At 45.7% G+C, this 20,981-nt stretch overlaps 1 protein-coding gene across 1 annotated transcript in view; it reads right to left on the reverse strand.

Annotated features, from left to right (window-relative positions):
- Window positions 1-20,981, reverse strand: part of LOC142803907 (neprilysin-1-like) — a 50,114-nt gene that overhangs the window by 18,682 nt on the left and 10,451 nt on the right. The window contains exons 2-3 of the mRNA XM_075890198.1: window positions 20,675-20,770; window positions 9,954-10,159 (exon numbers count right to left, since the gene is read on the reverse strand). Coding sequence (XP_075746313.1) covers window positions 9,954-10,047 — 94 coding nt within the window. The 5' untranslated portion in view covers window positions 10,048-10,159; window positions 20,675-20,770. The remainder of the gene's footprint in view (window positions 1-9,953; window positions 10,160-20,674; window positions 20,771-20,981) is intronic.

Genomic DNA, 20,981 nt, shown 5'->3' on the forward strand with positions numbered 1-20,981 from the left:
CATTCACTAGCCTTTTCTAGCCTTCAGCGTGCTATAAGATACATTTCTTGGTCGAAGCCAGACGCTTATTTGAACGCTGATCTTGGCCAAGCTGCACGGCATGGTGGTACATAACCAATACAGCCAGACATAGACGGCGCTGAGTAATCGAAACCCTGCGCTTGTTTAATGAACTTCTTCATTTAGGTGCCGTCCTGGCGCACGGTTTGACCAAGATAAACGCAAATGGACTCATCCAGTGCTTCGTGTAAACTTACTCTTGAGTGAAGCTTTCGCGCTTGTTGTCATATATATGAGTGCAATGGCCGGTACTCACCTCTTATGACACGTTGATTTCACCAATGCGTTCCCAGAACGTCTTAGCTAGGCTCGCCTGCGCGACAATTTCTTTCTCAATATAATATTCGCCGCAAATTTATTCGTAAGAATTTTTTAATAAGAATACACACGTATACTTGTGATAAAATGGTTCTGCACACTCTGGATTCAACGTTCGGTACTCAAAGACTATCTGTCGCTGTGGTTTTCTTCACAGCCCCAGTTGTGAAGAAAACGCTGGCTTAACGCGTCTAAATGTAATGGTGCCTTGACTGTGGCATGTAGTCATGTTCTCACATGACACACATCTCATGATTACTATGTTTGAAAGTCACATACCTTTGTCATTCATTTACGTCACGTTATACCGAGTTTGGCATGTATGAACCTAGCGAAATGGCCGCAAGCGCATCATGAGTGTGGCAACGACAGTAGCCATGTTGTCAATCACGACATGACACGCATGTCGTGATTATCATGTTTGTATGTGTCGTTTACCTATGTCGTTCGTTCGCGTGGCGCAATACCGAGATTGGCACAGGTGAGGCTAGCGAAACGGCCGCGAGCGCATCATGATTTTAGCATCTAGTCATGTTGTTACATGACATGTATGCAATGATTTTCGTGTTAGGGTCTGTCGTTTGTGTTCACCATGCAATCTTGTCATACCATACCAGTTTGGCAACATGCCATGTGAACGAAACCGCCGCAAGGGCAGCAGGACCATAAAATGTAAATGATGACATTCACGACATCCTTGTCATAACTTTCAAGTTATGAATAGCCAAATTTGTTCTTCAAACAGTCGTGTTATGCCATAAAAAGTTTGGTATCGTTACCATTATCGAAACGGCCAGGAGAGCTAAAAGTCGTAGGCGGCTAGATAGATAGATAGATAGATAGATAGATAGATAGATAGATAGATAGATAGATAGATAGATAGATAGATAGATAGATAGACAGACAGACAGACAGACAGACAGACAGACAGACAGACAGACAGACAGATAGATAGATAGATAGATAGATAGATAGATGATAGATAGATAGATAGATAGATAGATAGATAGATAGATAGATAGATAGATAGATAGATAGAAATATAGATAGATAGATAGATAGATGATAGATAGATAGATAGATAGATAGATAGATAGGTAGATAGATAGATAGATAGATAGATAGATAGATAGATAGATAGATAGATAGATAGAAATATAGATAGATAGATAGATAGATAGATAGATAGATAGATAGATAGATAGATAGATAGATAGATAGATAGATAGATACCCTTAAAGTCGCTGAAATTCACTAAGAAATGCTTCGCATTCAAAATGTAGCCCAATAATATGGGTGACTACGTGGCTGAACGTCCATTTCAACTGCGGCCGACATTGCTTTTAATTCCCAGTGGCACGGCCAACGGACAGTGGTGACCGCTTTTGCTAATGTGTGGAAGAGTACATCGACTTAGCGTTTGGTTGTTTCTCTGTACTCGAAGTGAATGCTGGCATGGTAAAAGTTTGTAGAAGCCGCTGGCGCAACTCAGCTCAACATAGCATTGATAAAACAGTGGAGCACCGTGCGCTGCTCTGATATGCACCGAATAGCTGTGAAGGAGTACCTACCGGTAAATTGGTACATGTCACTCCTGGCGTGGTGCTTGGCAGACCGTTGTATATAGTCGCTTAGAAGGCACCCGCCTGTCCGAAATGAGGGGCGTGAGAACGCTAGGGCTAAAACAAACGCAATCATTTTTCTCTATATTTTCTCTTCAGCCTACCACTGTGAAGTATAACCAAAACAAACTTAAAAATCGAATATTTATTCAGACCACTGCCGTCGACCCTGTAGCGAAGAGTAACCCCGTCATGGAATACTCTTTACACCGTCTTCATTCATGCATGCCGTGCATCAATGCATATGTCAAAGCAACGCAGCGCGGCGCGCTCCTGCGAGTATTTGGCAGGACCGGCGCCTGGCATGGCAACGCCGGCGTGACGCGATTAAGTGAACGGCGGCGGGCACGCGCACCGCGTCACGTCGAAATGTATTGGCGCCTGGACTGTGGCATGAAGTCACGTTCTCACATCAGACACATCTCATCATTATCATGTTTGCACCACTCATAAACCTTCGCCACCCCTTGGAGTCACGTAATACAAAATGTTCATATGTGAAGCTAGCGAAACTGAGGCGAGCGCGTCATCAGGGTGACATATAGTCTTGTTATTTATTACATGACACGCATGTCGTGATTATCATACTTGGACGTGTCATTTACCTATGTCATCCGTTCGCTTCACGTAATACCGAGTTTGGTACATGTGAAGCTACCGAAACGGCTGCGAGCACATTATGAGCGTAGCATGTAGTCATGTTGTTACTTGGCACGCATCTCATGATTATGATGGTTGCACCCGTCGCATACCTTCGTCATCCATTCACGTACTGTAATACAAAACTTGGTATATGTGACGCTAGCGAAACGGCCGCGAGCGCATGATGAGCGCGGAGTGTAGACATGTTGTAACATGACAAGCATGTAATGATTTTCATGTCAGGGTCTGTCGCTTGTGCTCGCCATGATGTCGTGGTATACCATACCAGTTTTGAAACATTCCATGTGAACGAAACCACCACAAGAGCTGTAGGACCATGAACAGTAAATGATGACATTTATGACATACATGTGATTTTCATGCTATGACCAGTGAAATATGTTATTTATACAGTCATGCTATGCCATACCAAGATTGGTATCGATACCATTATAGAAGCGGCCAGGAGAGCTAGAAATCGTAGGTGGGTAGATAGATAGATAGATAGATAGATAGATAGATAGATAGATAGATAGATAGATAGATAGATAGATAGATAGATAGATAGATAGATAGATAGATAGATAGATAGATAGATAGATAGATAGATAGATAGATATACGTTCAAAGTCGCCTAAGTTCGTCAAAAAATGCTTCGCATAAAAAAAAAAGTGGCTGCTTGCGCTACACAACCATTTCCACCCCGTATATAAAGGCATTGGATTGTGCTTTCGGAATTTATTCAAGGGCGTCTTTGGTTGGCTTTTTATGAATGTTGTAAGCAACGTTCCTACTTCAATAAATAAACAGGGATACTAAAGACGAAAAAAGTATTAGGCATTCTCAAACAATGCTCTATTACGCAACATTCACGATACCCCCCCCTATTCTCGCCGCATATACACAACGTCTTCAATGGGAAGTTGCAGGCGGCAATTACAAAGATAACAGTCTGTCTTTGGCATTTCGACGCCAAAATTTTGGTCTGCCTGCCTGCCTGCCTGCCATCCTGTCTGTCTGTCTGTCTGTCTGTCTGTCTGTACATTTGTCTGTTTGTCCGCGGCAACAATACCTCAAACAGCCAACCTTGTCCGCAGCACCCACCAATATTGGTCACGTTTCAGCGTTCATACTTGTGCGATTGTCAATCAAGATGCAATTATTGCGCATACCTGAGACACCATAACAACACGTCGATGTTTTGTATGTGTGCCTTCGTACTACAGAAGGCACCAAGAAGTAATTCTAATGCGATGCTCAAAAAGGCAAGTGTTTCCAAGATGACGCATTGATAAGATGACACGGTCGTGGCACCTGCCCGTGGCTTTGCGTTCTACTCCTTATCGCCTTCGAGATGGGCACGCATCTTTCTCCACGGGCGCGCACGCCTTCCTTTGTTTTCGAAGATAACTGACAGATGGCGCTCGTGTCTAACGTGCCTCGACGCGCTAACCTTCGCTGCACGGATCGAGACTCTCAAACGCAACGCTTTCAAAATACATTTCACCGATTTTCTCACGCAGAATATCAAATAAAGATTTTGTTCACTCTCTCCACACGGAAGACTCACTCCTTTCGACGACATTTGCAGTGAAACATGAAGATAAGAAGCCAATTTTTTTAGGTACCGCGCACGGTGCAAATTTTCATTGTTCAACAACGCACAGTAGAAATTTTCCACCGGCACTAACTTGAAGGGGAAGATGCAGTGCTTATTATATTACATATACTGGGTGGACAGTGAACGGTTATGGAGCGCGTGCAGGCGGTTTCTTATTAAAAAAAAAACTCTCTAGAAGCCACTGCCTGCGTCGACGTAGCGAGGCCAGTGAGAGAGAGCGTAGGAGAGGAGAGAGAGGGGGGCACGTACATGCGCATTCACGTGATCGGCGCTGAGTGTCTAGAAGAGCACCGGAGAGAGCACAGATTAGCAGATGCTCCCTGTGTCGTCGCTGCAAGGTGAGAGAGAAGGGAGCATAGAAGAGAGGGTACGACGCTCATGCGCAATGAGTGTGTTAACGGCGCACGGCGAGATGTCTAGAGAAGAGAGAGGGGGAGCCAACGCAATGAGGTGGTAGCAGAGAAGGTGAGAGAGTAACTTGGAGCTGTTTCAGAGAGAAAGCGAGTGGAGTTCCGCATGTGTAGTGCGAATGCAAAAGCCGCCGACAGCACGGGACATAGGCCCGAACAACATATGCTTAGCATGTAAAAATGACATCATCTCCCCGAAGCGGACCACGAGGTGATGCGGTGCATCACGGAGAATGTTAACTGTGACTTAACGACGGTGTTCACTGGTTTGCGGTGTTACCTTTGCGAGGAGCCTTGCACGTAAATACGTTTTTAAACTTTTTCGTTACCACGTATCACGAGAACGTTGTTTTGGAGACTCTCGCGATGCTCCGCGTCACGCTATTATCCCCATGAAGGGATGGTGTATTTTAAGGTGCAGAGCTTCTTAAGCCATGGGTCATGCATCCCCTGTGTATGTATGCAGTATGTGTAGTAGTAGTAGTAGCATCAGCAGTAGTGGTAGTAGTAATAGCAGTACAAGATAGCCACTTCTCGTAGTCTTTGAAATGTCTGCTGCATGGCGGTACTTCTATATGAATAATATATGATGAAAAGATGCGAGATGGTGGTTCTTTGAGTGTTCACTATACGGGCAGGCAGACAGACAGATGGATGTAGGGACGGACAGAAAGACGGTTAGACAGATGCACTCATGGAAGAGGGACGCGCGGACGGACAGATGTATGGACAGATGGTTGGACAGGCGGACGTACGGATGGACGGAGGCATAGACGACCAGCAGCGCATGGACGTACTGACGGATGCTTCGCCCCATTCATCACCATTAACTCTGTGGACATGCTGTCAGTTAGCGCAAGCGGTCCGATTTTTTATTGTTCAACAACGTACAAGAAAAATGTCCTACTTGCACTGCCTTGGAGGTCCAGATCCAGTGGCTATAAGTACGGGGTGGAAACTGTTGTGCAGCGCGAGCTGTCGGTTTCAAGGGTAAAGCTTCATTAAGCCGTGTCTCGAGCGTTCCCGATGCATGTAGTAGTAGTAGTAGTAGTAGTAGTAGTAGTAGTAGGTAGCCATCTCTCGTTCAGTCCTTAGAATGTCCGCTGGATTGTGGTACTTGTATATGATGAACATATGATGAAAATACGTGAGATGACGGTACTCGGGGAGTTCACTAGATGGACGGACGGACGAACAGACGTGCAGACAGACAGACGCACAGAAGAAAGCATGGACAAACGGACAGAAGCAAAGCATGGACACTCAGACGGCCGCATGGATGGACGGAAGCAAGAACGAATGGATGGACGGAAGCACGGACGGTCGATCGGACTGACGGACGCTTCGCCCCACTTATCATCATTCACTTCGTGGATAAGCTGTGAATTTTTTTGAATCAAGAAGCTCGCTAGCAGACGCTGCCTGGGTCGACTATGCAAGGCGGTGTGAGGAGGAATGACTAGAAGCAACGTTGCTAGAAGACAGGGAGAGCGAGCGTAGGTTAACAGGCGCTCCCTGCATCGGCGTTGCGAGGTAGAAGAGGGGAGCCTAGAAGAGGAGAGAGGAGGGATCGCATGCGCAATGGGGTTGGTATGGCACTGGGAGGAATGCCTAAGAGAGGGTGTAGCGAGCGCAAGCAGGTGGTAGCATAGAGTTTATTTATTAAAATCCACTAGAGGGGACTCTGGCGCTGCAATCGTTCAGCGACCATAGTAGTGTAGGGTAGTGCACGAATTCGACTTGTTTCCGTAACTGTGGACAGCGAATGGCACTTGTGGCTTCGTCTATCGCTGTGTTTCGTTTTTTTTTTTTTTGAAGGAAAGGACGAACACTTTGGAACTTATGAAAGTGCAACTACTGAACATTTGCTGATTTTTGTTTGGTGCGAAAAGAGCTCCCAGCCTCACGATAAAACACGGAGCCAGAAGTACGAAGAATAAATGAATCCGTGTACTGCGCATTATTCCTATGACCTTTGAAGTGCCGTGATTTACAGCTCCCACAGACCCTAACACCAGAGTTCCTTCTAGTGTATATTTAGGAAACTCTATGGGTGGTAGCAACGCCGACTAAATTTTAAGGCCGAAAGGCTGCCGCAGTGACGTCAGAGGGTGGGAGCCCAGTTACGCCGCGAACGCGGCGGAAAGCCGGTGTTTCGTTCACGTTTTACATTCGCTCGCAGGATTTCAAGCTGGACGGTTGTGCCCTCGCGATCTCCGACTTCAGCGTAGCTCCCGCCGACTGGTTCGCCCTCCGCGGTCTCCTGAAGCCGTGCAGCTCTCGCATTGTGGCACCCCGCCCTTGGACTGCTTCGACCGGATCCCCACTTTCCTATCTCCTTCTTTTTCCTCTCGTTGGCTGGCTTCTTCTCCGTCTATTTTCCTTCTATTCTTTTTATCCCTCCTTCTTTTTCCCTATATCTTTTATTCCCCATATCCCATTCCTCTGCTGACCTGTTGAGGTGTCCTCGTAAGGAGAGACAGTTACGGGTCGGCACCTTTCTTTTCTATTCTTCTGATATAACCACTTATATATTCACGTTTTAGGAGAACCAACGCTCCCGCTCTCGCAGCTGCTGCGGCTTGATTGGGCCGAATAAAAGATGTGAAAAAAAAGTCTTACTGAGCATGCTCAGTTGGGTAACTGGGCCTCCAACCTCTGTCGTCACTGCGGCAGCCTTTCGGCCTTGAAATTTAGTCGGCGTTGGTGGTAGCATAGATGTGGAGAGAGTAGCGCGTACCTGTTAGAGAGCAGAAAAGAGAAGAGTCGGGCGAGCATATATTGTGAGTGCGGACGGTGGTTCATGCCAACGCCGACTAAATTTCAAGGCCGAAAGGCTGCCGCAGTGACGTCAGAGGTTGGGGGCCCTGTTGCCCAACTGAGCATGCTCAGTAAGAAATTTTTTTCCACATCTTTTATTAGGCCCAATCAAGCCGCAGCAGCTGCGAGAGCGGGCGCGTTGGTTCTCCTAAAACGCGAACAAACCAAAGGCTTTACGCCGCGAACGAGGCGTAACTGGGCCCTCACGCTCTGACGTCACTGCGGCAGCCTTTCGGCCTTGAAATTTAGTCGGCGTTGTTCATGCGTGAGATACCCGGGAGCAAGAGATTCTCCGCATCTAAAACTGTTCGAAGCTGGATGGTAAGCCCCCAGTAGAGAGCCCCACAGGCTTCAGGTGCCCGCCATGCCTGGTCAAAGAGTGCCACGTGGGCCTTGTTTCACTCAATGACGAGTATGGTTTCCCACTGCTCCGTCCTGATTATTCGCGTCAAATTTTCAAGCGTCGCAATTATGGGTAGCATTAGTTAAAACGAATGAATTATTGCGTCATGGAGAGGCCAGTACGTTCTTCTATACAGGTAACATGCAAAATCGCCATGTTCATTTTAAATGCGAAGCTTTTTTAGCGAACTTCAGCGACAATGAGCGCATCTATCTACCTATCTAGCCACCTACGACTTTTAGCTCTCCTGGCCGTTTCGATAATGGTATCGATACCAAACATGGTAAGGCGTAACATGACTGTATGAAGAACATATTTGACTAGTCATAACAAGAAAATCATGACATATATGTAATGAATGTAATGATTTACATTCGATGGTTCTGCAGCTCTTGCGGTGGTTTCACTCACGTGGCATCTTCGAAAACTGGTATGGTATAACATGGCTGCATGGCGAACACAAGCGGGAGACCCTAACATGAAAATCATGGCATGCGTGTCATGTAACAACATGACTACATGCAACGCTCATGATGCGCTCGCAGCTATTTGGCCAGCCTAACATGTGCCAAACTCGGTATTTACGTCACGCGAACGGACGGCATAGGTAAACGACACATTCAAAAAAGGTAATCACGACGTGCATGTCCTGTAACAACATGACTACATGCCACACTCATTATGCGCTTGCGGCCATATCGCTAGCTTCACACATGCCAAATTTGCTATTACGGGACGTGAATGGATGACGAAGGTATGATACTGGTGAAAACATGATAAACATGAGATGCGTGTCACGTAACAGCATGACTCCATGCTATGCTCACGATGCGCTCGCGCCATTTTGCTAGTTTCACATGTACTAAACTCGGTAACGATTCCAATGGATAACTAAGGTATGTGACTGGTGCAAACATATTATGATGAAATGCGTGTCACGTGAGAACATGACTACATGCCACAGTCAAGACGCCAGTTCATGTCGACGCGACGCGGTGCGCGTGCTCACCGGCGTTCTTTTCGTCGTGTCATACCGGCGTTGCCACGCCAGGCGCTAGCCCTGTAATATACTCACAGGCGCGCACCGCATGCGTTGTTTTGACGCATACGCGTATGAGCGCGTCCAACGTTCTCCGTCCCGAAGAGAAGGAGACGCAGTGTTGTCTGGGTAACGCATCAGCACGAAGTGCAGCGTGTCGCATTTTGCGGCGGTTGCCGTTGGGCCGCGCCTGCAAACGCTAGTCGCACCTGACGTCAGACTATAAGTGCTGGCGTTTTGCTAACGTGACGTCGCTGTGCGCAGCTTGCGCGCGCGCATGTCAACGCTACATTTGAGTATAATGGGCCCTTTATGATGCACTCGAGGCTGTTTTCATAACTCCACATATTTAAAATTTTGTGTTACGTGACGTCAATGGATGACGAAATATATGACTGGTGCAAACATGATAATCCTGACACGCATGTAATATAAGAACACGACAACATACCACGCTCATAGCATGCTCGCGACCGTTTTGCTAGCTTCAAATATACAAAATTCGGTATCCCGTGAAGTAAATAGATGACGAAGGTAAACGACACATCCAAACATAATAATGATGACACGAAAGACATGTACGGCATCATTTACCTCCACCTCGGAACGTTGTGCTGATTTTTAAGTGACATATCAACACTTCTCATTCATGCTTCACAGGTCATCGATTCCCATGCACTGTACGTGTGATCTTCCAATTTTATTTTTCACGCTGACACGATTATTCGACCAAAAAAGACCATCACGAGAAAGGCTTCCGGAAGTACCAGTTTGTAGTCTGCTCATTCTCTCTATTGGGGTTTTCCTGACGTCAGCTTGGCAGTCTGACAGTCTATAGAGATTCGGAATCGCACGTGTGCAATTTGCTGCAAGCTCTTGCGATCTCAAGTGATCACAACTACTTTAGTTAATGAGAAAGACTCCACCTCGCTGCATTTATGGTGTTTGCTGGACACCTGAACGCATTTCCGGAATGATGAAGATGATTTCTTGAAAGATGGGCAGTGCATGTACTTACCAAACTCGAAGAAGTTGCTGAGAATAGCAAAGTTCATGACATTCTTGACGTGCACGAGGCAAGCTTCATCAACCTTCCTTGCGCCGAGAAACATGTATGGGTCGGTGAATTCGGCCAGCTGCCTATAGATGCTCCAGGCGACCAGGTATTGCAGACCGGTTTTGCCAACATTTTTGTCATCGAAGAGCTTCTTGATGATACTAGTACTGCGTAGGAAGTTATAAATAGGTTGGGGACTTGTATATATACCGTCAGTGTACTTGGTGAAGAGACTGGTCCATTCCTCTGGTAAGACATGGATCAAAATGATAAACGATGATATAGTCACATCAATAATTTATCGGTGGAACTATACTGCTGTATATCTGTTATAACTTCAAATACAAAACTATCATTTTGCCTAATATGATGAAGTTGCCACTAACAACATTATTGACTGCCTATTACTACAATGTAGCGAATTTCATCGCACAAAGGAAAACATCGCACACGAAAAATGCCCGGTGAATGTGAACGATTGTATTACCAAAGCCTAATTTTAGCTATCAAGAGTGATGGTGCCACGATGAAGAAAATGCGGCTCCTCGCTACAGAAAATTAATGTACTTTTTGTTAACTACTGTGGTAAAACATTGACCTGGGTACTCTGCGTCAGCCGTATCTGTATTTGTTATCTGTGTGCGGGGTCGATTCTCTGTTTGTTATGGGTGTGTGGAGGCAATTTGACGCACGCTGAAATCACCGTGATGGCGGTAATGAACTGAAGAAGCGCGACTACGTGCGCGTTCGTGCGGTGGTCTCAAGGCAAGTTTTCGGGCGACGGGGTCGCACAGCTTACGGCAGAGAAGCGTTGGTGTTCGGGGTTCGGGCGTCGCCTGGATTGCTCGTCACCGACCCTGTGGTTTTTCATGGCCAGGGTGTTGCCCCAACTGCCTTCGGGTTTGGTTTGGAGTGATGTCTCGCGCAGCAGGCCGGTGTTGCTGACGCGAAGCGAGGCTCTGTCCAGGGGGCTATCCAGTATATGTTCGCGCCGGCCGTTAAAGAGCTATTTCCATCGTGGCACCAGGCGTGAGACCAGGCGGTGACTGCCGAGCGGCGATGTCTCTGGCAGTTACCTGCTTGGCCAGGCAACGGACGTGGGAACCACGACGGGCACCACCTCCTGATGTCGAGAGAACCGCGGTAGACCGCAACTTTCCCGCTCTAAGAGTTGACATTAAGGTTAACGAACGTACAAGAAAATCTAATCTAATTCCTCCCACGTATGACCGAGAACGCGTATACATCTGAGTGAGTTTAGGTGGTGTGTATTCCCGCGTTCGTCTTCGTGTACATAAAACTCTTGATTTGATCTATACACTTTCATTTGAAACAAAATGCGTGAATCCTAGCTGTTTTTCCATAAACCACTATAAAAGATGCAGTTTTCAGTGAGCATGCCACAGCATTAGAAGTCTGGCATTTGTATTTGCCTCATAACGTGCTCAGTGCTTCTCCGTTATCTTTTACCCCCATTACAAGAATAACCAACAATATTGTCACAATTACAAGTAACATTTCTTCTCCCCCCTCTATGATGTAAGTGTTATGGGTAAATAATTTATGACAGTTTTTTATTACTACGAAAAGCAGCTTTAGCGCCCTTTACTCGAGTAAGTATTATTCAGTGCTGCCCTTGCACTAGATTGAAAGGTGCGCTAGTAAAATGCGTCTGCGATAACACACCCCCTCGCCTGCTTAAGTGTTCCGCACTGGCTTTAGCTCCATGCTGATCGCGAAGCTGTGAGGTGCTTTTTTTTTTGCTGGTCAACGTCTTCTGCAGTGTCCGATGGGCAGTGGAACGTTTAGTATTAAATTTAACGCCAAATTCTTGCGTCAGTACTTGCGAAAACTATGTGCTGCGCGAAGATTCAGCCGCGACAAAAGCATACCTGGTGACCAATGTCTTCTAGATAAGAAACAAGGGCATTGGTGCGCAATGGAGTGCTCGCTGGGCTTTCATGCATCAATATTCCTGTGGCCCAGTTTCTTTACTTAACACGCAGTGTCTACTATTATTCGCGTCATTGGTGAGCTGATCGCTAAGATAGCTATCGTGCTACAACTCGCATGCCTACATTCGCATACACGTAACGGTTAATTTATAAAAGCATAATGCAAAACAAAGCGCATATAGGGCCTTCAGACTTTTGCGCTTGTGGCTATTGCGTGCAGTGTGATAAATTTGAGGAGATATTGTGACCATTGAATAAATTGAAATGTCATAGAACTGAAGAACACAAGTGCTGTGCACGCTAAAAACGTGTGTATAGGAGACAGACATGCAGACAGGCAGAAAAAGTTTATTAGGAAATGTATTTGACTTGTCCGGGGTCCCTGGACCACCGCATGGTCACAGAACACGTCGACAAGCAAATAGGCAACGCGGATGGAACAAGTACACCGTTGATTGCTTTTATAAATCTGCGGAAATGCCACGAACGCTGATTAAAAGTTCCAAGAAGTGTTGTCCCTGAGAAACTGAAGCAAAATGAACGGTAGTACACTTAACTATCACTATCTACTCATGAGTAGACAATGAATTAGCTGACGTTGACTTAAAGCGCCCTCACGCCCCGCCGCGGTGGTCTAGAGGCTGAGATACTCGGCCGCTGACCCGCAGGTCGTGGGTTCAAATTCCGGCAAGGGCGGCTGCATTTCCGATGGAGGCGGAAATGTCGTAGGCCCGTGTGCTCAGATTTGGGTGCACGTTAAAGAACCCCATGTGGTCGAAATTTCCGGAGCCCTCCACTACGGCGTCTTTCATATTCATATGGTGGTTTTGGGACGTTAAACCCCACCAATCAATCAATCATGAAAGCGCACTCGTGTATAAATCGCCGGCTGTCGCCTCAGCTCGAGTTCTTGGCTAGCCGGTGCCTATGACAAGTAACTTGAGATCGAATTTCGCGCTTGTGACAACCAACTGACGTCCCTTGTTAATCAACATTGCGTCAAATCCACGTTGCTTTTTCGTTCCACCAAAAATGTTCCCTCCTCAAAGAGATGGCGCTAAGCCCAATGAGCTTGGTCAGCTGTCATTTTCTGAACTTATGGGCTTCTATCGAACCTTCGCTACCAGTTACATTTACTTTGGGTGCTTCACACCAGTTTTATACGAAATCCGCATGAGGCTTTGAGTCCATTCCAAAGGAGACATTAAGTAATCGAGACGAGTAATCTCTTACTTATCCTAATGATCTCATTCATGCATGTTGCCCTAGAGTAAGTCTGTCTTCACAATGAAACGTTGCCGAGATGATTCTTATCCCCCCAAAAGGGGAGCCATTTGACATCAACACCATGAGATTCATCTCTAACTTCATGCGTGCGCAGACTTATAAAACAGGCATTTTTAACCCGACTAACAAAATACGTTGATGACAATCACGTTCTCCCATGCACTATGTTAGGTTTTAGAAGGCACCATCATGCTAGCACACCATGCTCCAGTAGAAGCGCCAAGTCAGAGATGCCACACACCCAGCCAAAACATTACTAGGTTTAGATCTACAGGAAGCATTAGATAGCGTTACACGCAGTACAATACTCCAACAGGTTTGTGTGGTAAACCTGGGACTGATATGTGAAAATTAACATCCGAAAACCAGCGTATGATTATGAAAGACGTCGTAGTGGAGAGCTCTGGAAATTTCGACCACCTGGGGTTCTTTAACGTGCACCCAAATCTGAGTGCACGGGCCTACAACATTTCCGCCTCCATCAGAAATGCAGCCGCCGCAGCCAGGATTCGCTAGCGTGCGTAAATCTGGGAACAGGAACGCATAGGTTTATTTGAAGCTTTCCCACGAAACGACAATATTTATTCGATGTGGCCTATCTCACATACCCTACGATACCACACGAAGCGCGGGAACTCCGCAAGGCTCCGTGATAACTCCCAAGTTATTCAACTTCGATCTTCTCGGCTTGCCCTCCAAAGTGTTCGTGAAATCACACAGGTTTTTGTTAAAAATTGTGTATAATTATCTCTCTCAATTGAATTCACCGAGCTAGAATTGCATGGTTGTTATTTAAAAAGTCTAGGTATTTCTACACAATTAGTGTTTTTGTGTCTGAAAAAAATATTACACATACAGTATTACTATAAATTAGGTCTTACAAAGAGGTCTCGAAGCATCAATATTCCTCATGATGTTTTATGAACTGTTATAAAAAGTATGAAACTGTCGCTTCTTCTTTGTTTATCAGTGCTTTAACGCATGTACAGGCAGGCGCACTAATAAAAGAAGCACATGCCTGCATGGTTTGTTCGGAATTAACTCAATGCGAAAATACAGCAGCTTAAATTTGCATAAAGCTACCGCTGATTGAGAGTTCTGACTTCCTTTGACAGACTATTGCCATGCATGAACACTGTTTGCTGTTGCAGTTGCTGTTAGAGGCCGGTAATATCAACGGTGCTCATTGAAGTGTTCCCTTTAACAGTGGACAGTACTGTACGTCGCCACTCTTTGTGTGCCTCATTGACTGGAACGGGTAACGGCACCTTGCCATGCATTATTTGACTATCTGCCTAAACTGTGCCTTTCATGTCAGTGTTTACTGCTTTATTTATGGTTGAATTAAAAGAGGTTTTTTCGGTAGAGAGAGGGAGGGTGACAAAAAAAATATCAGAAAGGTAGGAAGGTTAACAAGTCTAAGGCCAGTTTACTACTATACGTGGGGGAGAGGACAATAAGGGAGAGAAAGAGAAATAGAGAGGAGATACATATTGCACATAACAGACACACACACCGCATACACAGTTGCTTCGGTGGAAGCATACAAAGTTTCCATGACAGCCGGGCTTCATCGCTGCATCTATGCCAACATTACCCTCGCGATAGGTTACGGCAGTGACGGCTCTGAAGAAGAACAACTAAAGGATGCGGTTGACGTGTGGGAACAATACATAGGAGGAAGAGTACTTTTTGTTCGACAGAAAAGACCAAACTCTTTCTTTACAACTTTACACTCAAAGGCAGACACCCCCAAAAAATGATGTTCAACATGCTTATATAGAGACATTACCCTGACGACGGCTGACGGGTGTATTATACCAACCGTAGTTAAATACGGGTTTTAGAACTTCTTATTGAAAGCAAAGGTACAAGGAGTGGGACAAAGCGCAAATTGGAAGCCAAGATTGCGTAGACTATGTGACTCATTAAAATATTCGCTACATTAGGCAACGAAGCAATCGAGTATTCTTTGGCTTATCCACTCCTTTCTGCCAAGCCACTTTACCTATGTCGCTAACGTGGTTGCTTGGGTGAGTTGGTACAACATGATTCACATAAAAAACAGCGCCAATAACGAGAGACAAGAAAAAGAAGGAGACAGACAGCGGCACTGAACTAACAACAAGATTTATTTGCCAGAACTGCACAATATATACTTGGGCAGTATCTAACAAAAGAAGAAAATACAAAACAAACAAAACAGAATCCACCTAACAACCACATAGTCATCTTCACAACGCACCATGAGCAGCACGTGTGCTAACGTGCCGAAGGAAATCTATTTCTTTTAATGATAGCGCAATCGAAGGCCTGCTGACACATGTACTGCCCAGCCTTTCTATTTCTGAAGCCTCATAAATTTCACGTATCAACTAGTCCCGATGCCGCCTAATGACGGTACAAAGCTGAAAATCAGGGACACAGCCGCAGTCTCGGCAATGAATGCCGAGATGGCCCGAAACTGTAGAGGAGACGTTGTGAGCGTGCTCTTTCAGCCGCTCATTTAAACACCTGCCTGATATCCGATGTACCACTTGCCGCAAGACAGGGGTAGTGAGTACACCACTCCTTCAAAGCATGGAACGTACTTCTTTCGATGCTTGACTTTGCAGCCTCGCTCGCCCCTCGAACCAGGATTCACGGCTCTGCACAGCCTAGCCAGTTTTTCTGGGGCAGAAAAAACCAGGTCTACGTCGCACCTGCTGGCTACTTTTTTTTGAGATTGTGGGTGACGCCGTGGATATAAGGAATAACGACGAAGTTTCGTTTCCCCCGTCCCTTATCCTTTGTACGGTTCTGAGCATTATTTTCTGGACTCGTTCTGATTTCTCCGAGTAGACACTCAGCAACGGCGGTCAAAACGTACATCGGGAAACCAGCTTCTGTAAGGCGTTTAGTTTGCTTATTAAAGTTCGGCGGTTTCAGACCTTCGCAGGGGCACGGTCTTCGGCTTCTAAAGGTCCTTAGTTCTGAGTGGCACCGACAAGCTCGTTTCTACAAGCAGTGTTTGTTTCTCTCGCTTCAAGGGACTACGAACAACAATAGAGGCAAGAAGTGGCTCGATCACCTTGACCTAGCTAATGCCGCGGCGGAATTCCGTTGGCGGCAAATGATGACTGAGCTACGAGCTTCGCTGCCAAAAAAGCCCTCTCCGAGCAAGGAAGGAGTGCATTCTCTGAGGAATGTGTCTGTGCCTGAGAACATACGCAGTGTGCTTAGCCGTGGCCCCAAATATGTGGTTGAACCAAGAAGGTCAAGGGCAGAACTTCTGGGCCTGGTCCGCAGCATTTCTAGAAAGGTACCTGCTGACTGTGCCGAGAGGTGTGTTTCTGAGGGTTGTGACATTCTTTGTACCATAGAGCAGGCGTAACCAGGGTTCCTGTAAAGAAGGTAAAAACCTTCCTGAAGGATAAGTCATTGTCTTTGGTAGCAGCAGATAAGGAGGGAGGTTTTGTTAATATTCCGAATGAAATCTATAAGAAAAAAGCAGGTGATGCGCTTTTGTCTGTTCTTCAGCCCCAAGCTAATGTGTCGCTTCCGAAGGTTAAAACCTATGCAAAAAGTATCTGTAAAAGATTGAATCTTGATGGTTTGGCAAAAAAGATGGATGGCGAGAAAAACCTTAGCATGGAAATTTTCTTTAACGCGAAAACGCACAAAGTTAACTGTCCTTTTCGTGTTATAGTATCAGAGGCCAACTCGTGGCAAAAAATACTGGCACAATTTCTTCAGGGAAAACTGATGTTATTAAGCATAGACGATCCATTCCTAGCAAAAAGTTCTGATGATGTGATTTCCCTGCTGAAAGACAACAAATTTTATGGCTACCAGGCATGATACTAGATATTAAAGATCTGTACTACTCATTGCCACACAGTGAGCTTCTAGCTTGCATTCGCGGGTGCATTGACAGTTTTGGCGTTGTGAATTACCAGAATGCAGTAGGCATATCTGTTGAAGGTTTTATGGAACTGCTACAGTATTACCTGAGGTCGACATTTGCAGAATGGGACGATCATATTTACTTGCAACGTCAAGGGGTGTGCATAGAATCATGCCTTGCGCCCATTTTAAGTGATTTTTTTTTAGCCATCCGTGATCGTGCCATTCAGAATTGCTTGGGATACACATCTGTTAAGAGAGTATTCCGCTATGTTGACGATTTCCTTGTGTTGTTTCAAGCTGGAACCTTCACGGATGGTCCGCCTTTGACTAGTATTTTAGAAATTTTCAGTAAGTGTCTTTTTCCGCTTGTTATAACACATGAAGTTCCGGACAGAGGAGCCATCAGGTTCCTAGATTTAATGTTAACGTTGAGTCCTTCCCACGTGGGTTGGGCCTATGAGCCACGCGCCAACAAGCCAATCCTCCCTTTTGGTTCAGCACATTCGAAAGTGGTGAAGCGCGCTATTGCTAAGACTTTCTACACAAACGCGTTGCGAAAGTCCTGCTATCACACAATTCTGTCCAGCTTTAATAAGCAAACTCAACGCCTTACAGAAGCTGGTTTCCCGATGTACGTTTTGACCGCTGTTGCTGAGTGTCTACTCAGAGAAATCAGAACGAGCCCAGAAAATAATGCTCAGAACCGTACAAAGGATAAGGGACGTGGGAAACGAAACTTCGTCGTTATTCCCTATATCCACGGCGTCACCCACAATCTCAAAAAAGTAGCCAGCAGGTGCGACGTAGACCTGGTTTTTTCTGCCCCAGAAAAACTGGCTAGGTTGTGCAGAGCCGTGAATCCTGGTTCGAGGGGCGAGCGAGGCTGCAAAGTCAAGCATCGAAAGAAGTACGTTCCATGCATTGAAGGAGTGGTGTACTGACTACCCCTGTCTTGCGGCAAGTGGTACATCGGCCAAACAGGCAGGTGTTTAAATGAGCGGCTGAAAGAGCACGCTCACAACGTCTCCTCTACAGTTTCGGGCCATCTCGGCATTCATTGCCGAGACTGCGGCTGTGTCCCTGATTTTCAGCCTTGTACCGTTATTAGGCGGCATCGGGACCAGTTGATACGTGAAATTTATGAGGCTTCAGAAATAGAAAGGCTGGGCAGTGCATGTGTCAGCAGACCTTCGAATGCGCTATCATTAAAAGAAATAGATTTCCTTCGGCACGTTAGCACACGTGCTGCTCATGGTGCGTTGTGAAGATGACTATGTGGTCGTTAGGTGGATTCTGTTTTGTTTGTTTTGTATTTTCTTTTTTTGTTAGATACTGCCCAAGTATATATTGTGCGGTTCTGGCAAATAAATCTTGTTGTCAGTTCAGTGCCGCTGTCTGTCTCCTTCTTTTTCTTGTCTCTCGTTATTGGCGCTGTTTTTTATGTGAATTATCTATGTCGTTACCCACCACCGGTTGTCCGCGGCAGAAGGAAAACAACTCAACAAACCTAATAGAGAAGTTTATAAACCAGCGCTAGTCCTTCGGCCGAGTAAAAGCATGGAAATCCTTAAACTAAGCCTTCAGGACATGCTTGACGAAATAATTGAAGCGTCACAGCAATACTAAAGTAAGTTGCGAAATTCTCGAAATTCTCGGCATTTGTTATCACTCCTTATCTGGTATAATTACGACAAACCACGTGCTACTAACATGCGTCTGGCTTGTGTACTTTTAATTTCATGTTTGTTTTATTCAAAAGAAACAATGTTTTATTTGATACAGTAATGTTTTGTTACAAAAGAGCCGCCTCACACATTTCTTTCAGTGCCCGCGCAAGTAGTCTCGAGACTCACGACTGCCCGCATACGCCAGCAGTTTCTCTGCGGGCTGTGTTGTGAGTAGTGGGGGTTTAGTGCGCTTCCAATGTGTGACGCGGATGATATCTCCTAGGGTGCTAAGGGATATACATGGATGCTACGGCGAAGTACCGCTACGAGACACTAAAATGTGAGAGTCATGCCTTTTAGCCTTTTTTTTTCAAGGCAATGTTTGCATATTACGTAGGATTCTTCCACCGTAAATCTCGCAAGGTTGCTCGAGTATTCGCTGTAGAAAGCTTGAAATTGAAGGTTATGAGGTTTGGCTTCTCTATAGGGTTCGTTATATTGCGTGGCCACTTCTGTAAATTTGAATATGTAAAGTAAACGCATGAATCAGGAGGCCGACGGACGCCTGGCGCAGTGAAGTGATTTTTTTTCTGCATTTGACGAACTTGTTCTAAGCACAGACATGAAAGCGTTTCGCCTCAACTTTGTAGTAGACATAAAAGCCTAACTTTATGTGGCACTGAATGCTGTCTTAAAGGGAACAGTAATCTTAAGCTATCCCACTCATTCACCTATCCTAATGTTTCCTGTTAAATTTTAGGGGCAAGGCTCCTTGTGACGAGTCCTGGCCAGTGCTCGAGCAGTATTGTCATCGACCATCATTTGTACGCATTAGCACCCTACGCGTTGCAATTTTTCTCGTCTGGTTTCTGAGAGTATGCTGTGCCATAGTGTGAGTTATTTTAAATGAAAAGAAGAGAAACGTGAGCCCCGTAACTGTCTATAAGGGGAGGACACCTCAACAGTAGCTCGCGAGGGGTGGGGGTAAAACAGGTAATAAAAAGATAGAATTACAAAGTAACGAGATAAAGAAGAAGGAGAGAGCGAGGCTCATGGACAGCGAACGGCAGAAAACGACAGAAGTAAAGAGGAGATAAGAAAGATGGACACGGTCGTAGAAGTCCGATGACGGGGCACCACTCGTCGAGAGCACTTGTCGGCGTCGGGAGATGGCGTAGGGCGAGCCCAGTCGGCTAGAACTGCGTTGTCCTCGGAGATTGCGGGGGCACAACCGGTCGGCACGAAATCTAAAAAGCGAGTCCTGCACGGTGTGCCACAGACATGTGTACAATATGACTGTTCGGCGAAGATACGATAGATTGCGTTGGCGGTGCAGCTGCTCTCCAATGGGCTGCCGCGATGGACTCCGGTGGAGCACCCGTTATCTCTTATTCTTCTGGATTGTCACCGTACGAGTAAGCCTGCAGCATCGTGCAGCTTGGCGGACCATGGACGAGAATTAGAGCTGGGTGTGGAAGCCAACTGTGGCTCGTTCTCGTCGGTCAGATTCTGAGGTGCGAATGGACGGTTCAATGGACGGGCGCACGGATAGACGCACGTACGAACGAATGCAGGGACGCTTCACCCACTCATAATCAGTCACTTCTTCGATACTTTGTAAATTTCTTCTGGTTTTGTGCTAAGGTATTGTTCGAGTACTAAAATGACACCTGAAATACCATGACACATGACAGAAGTCTGTATGCTAAATTGGTGAGACACGTGTTTTAATATATGCACGTAATATAAACACCACATAAAATAATCTATATGCAAGAAAGAAAACCATGGTGACAACTTTTTCATGCCTACTCTCAGAATGGCTGGCCCGAAGAAAATAAACTGCTGCATAAGTACAGCGAAAGTACTCAAATATTTCACCTACTTGCAGTGACGTATGGATCCGTGCGTCGGCCCAGACCATAAATGCGAACGAACTCGTTCTGGGTCACGTTGGCTGTTTCTTTCTCTATCTGTCGTACTACAGAAAGATGAAAAAGATAATAAGTGATTATCCCCGTAAGAACATCAGGGTATTTTACATGCCAAATATTGACATCATTGAGAAGCTCATCTTAGCGAAGGGCTCAGAAAATTTATGCCGCTTGAAGAATATTGCCTTCATACAAATGCGACTACTACGACCACTTTTGAACGCACGGTTTTCTGGTAATCAGCCGTACATCAAACCA

This window comes from Rhipicephalus microplus, chromosome 3 (assembly GCF_043290135.1).
Source record: "Rhipicephalus microplus isolate Deutch F79 chromosome 3, USDA_Rmic, whole genome shotgun sequence".
NCBI lineage: Eukaryota > Metazoa > Arthropoda > Arachnida > Ixodida > Ixodidae > Rhipicephalus > Rhipicephalus microplus.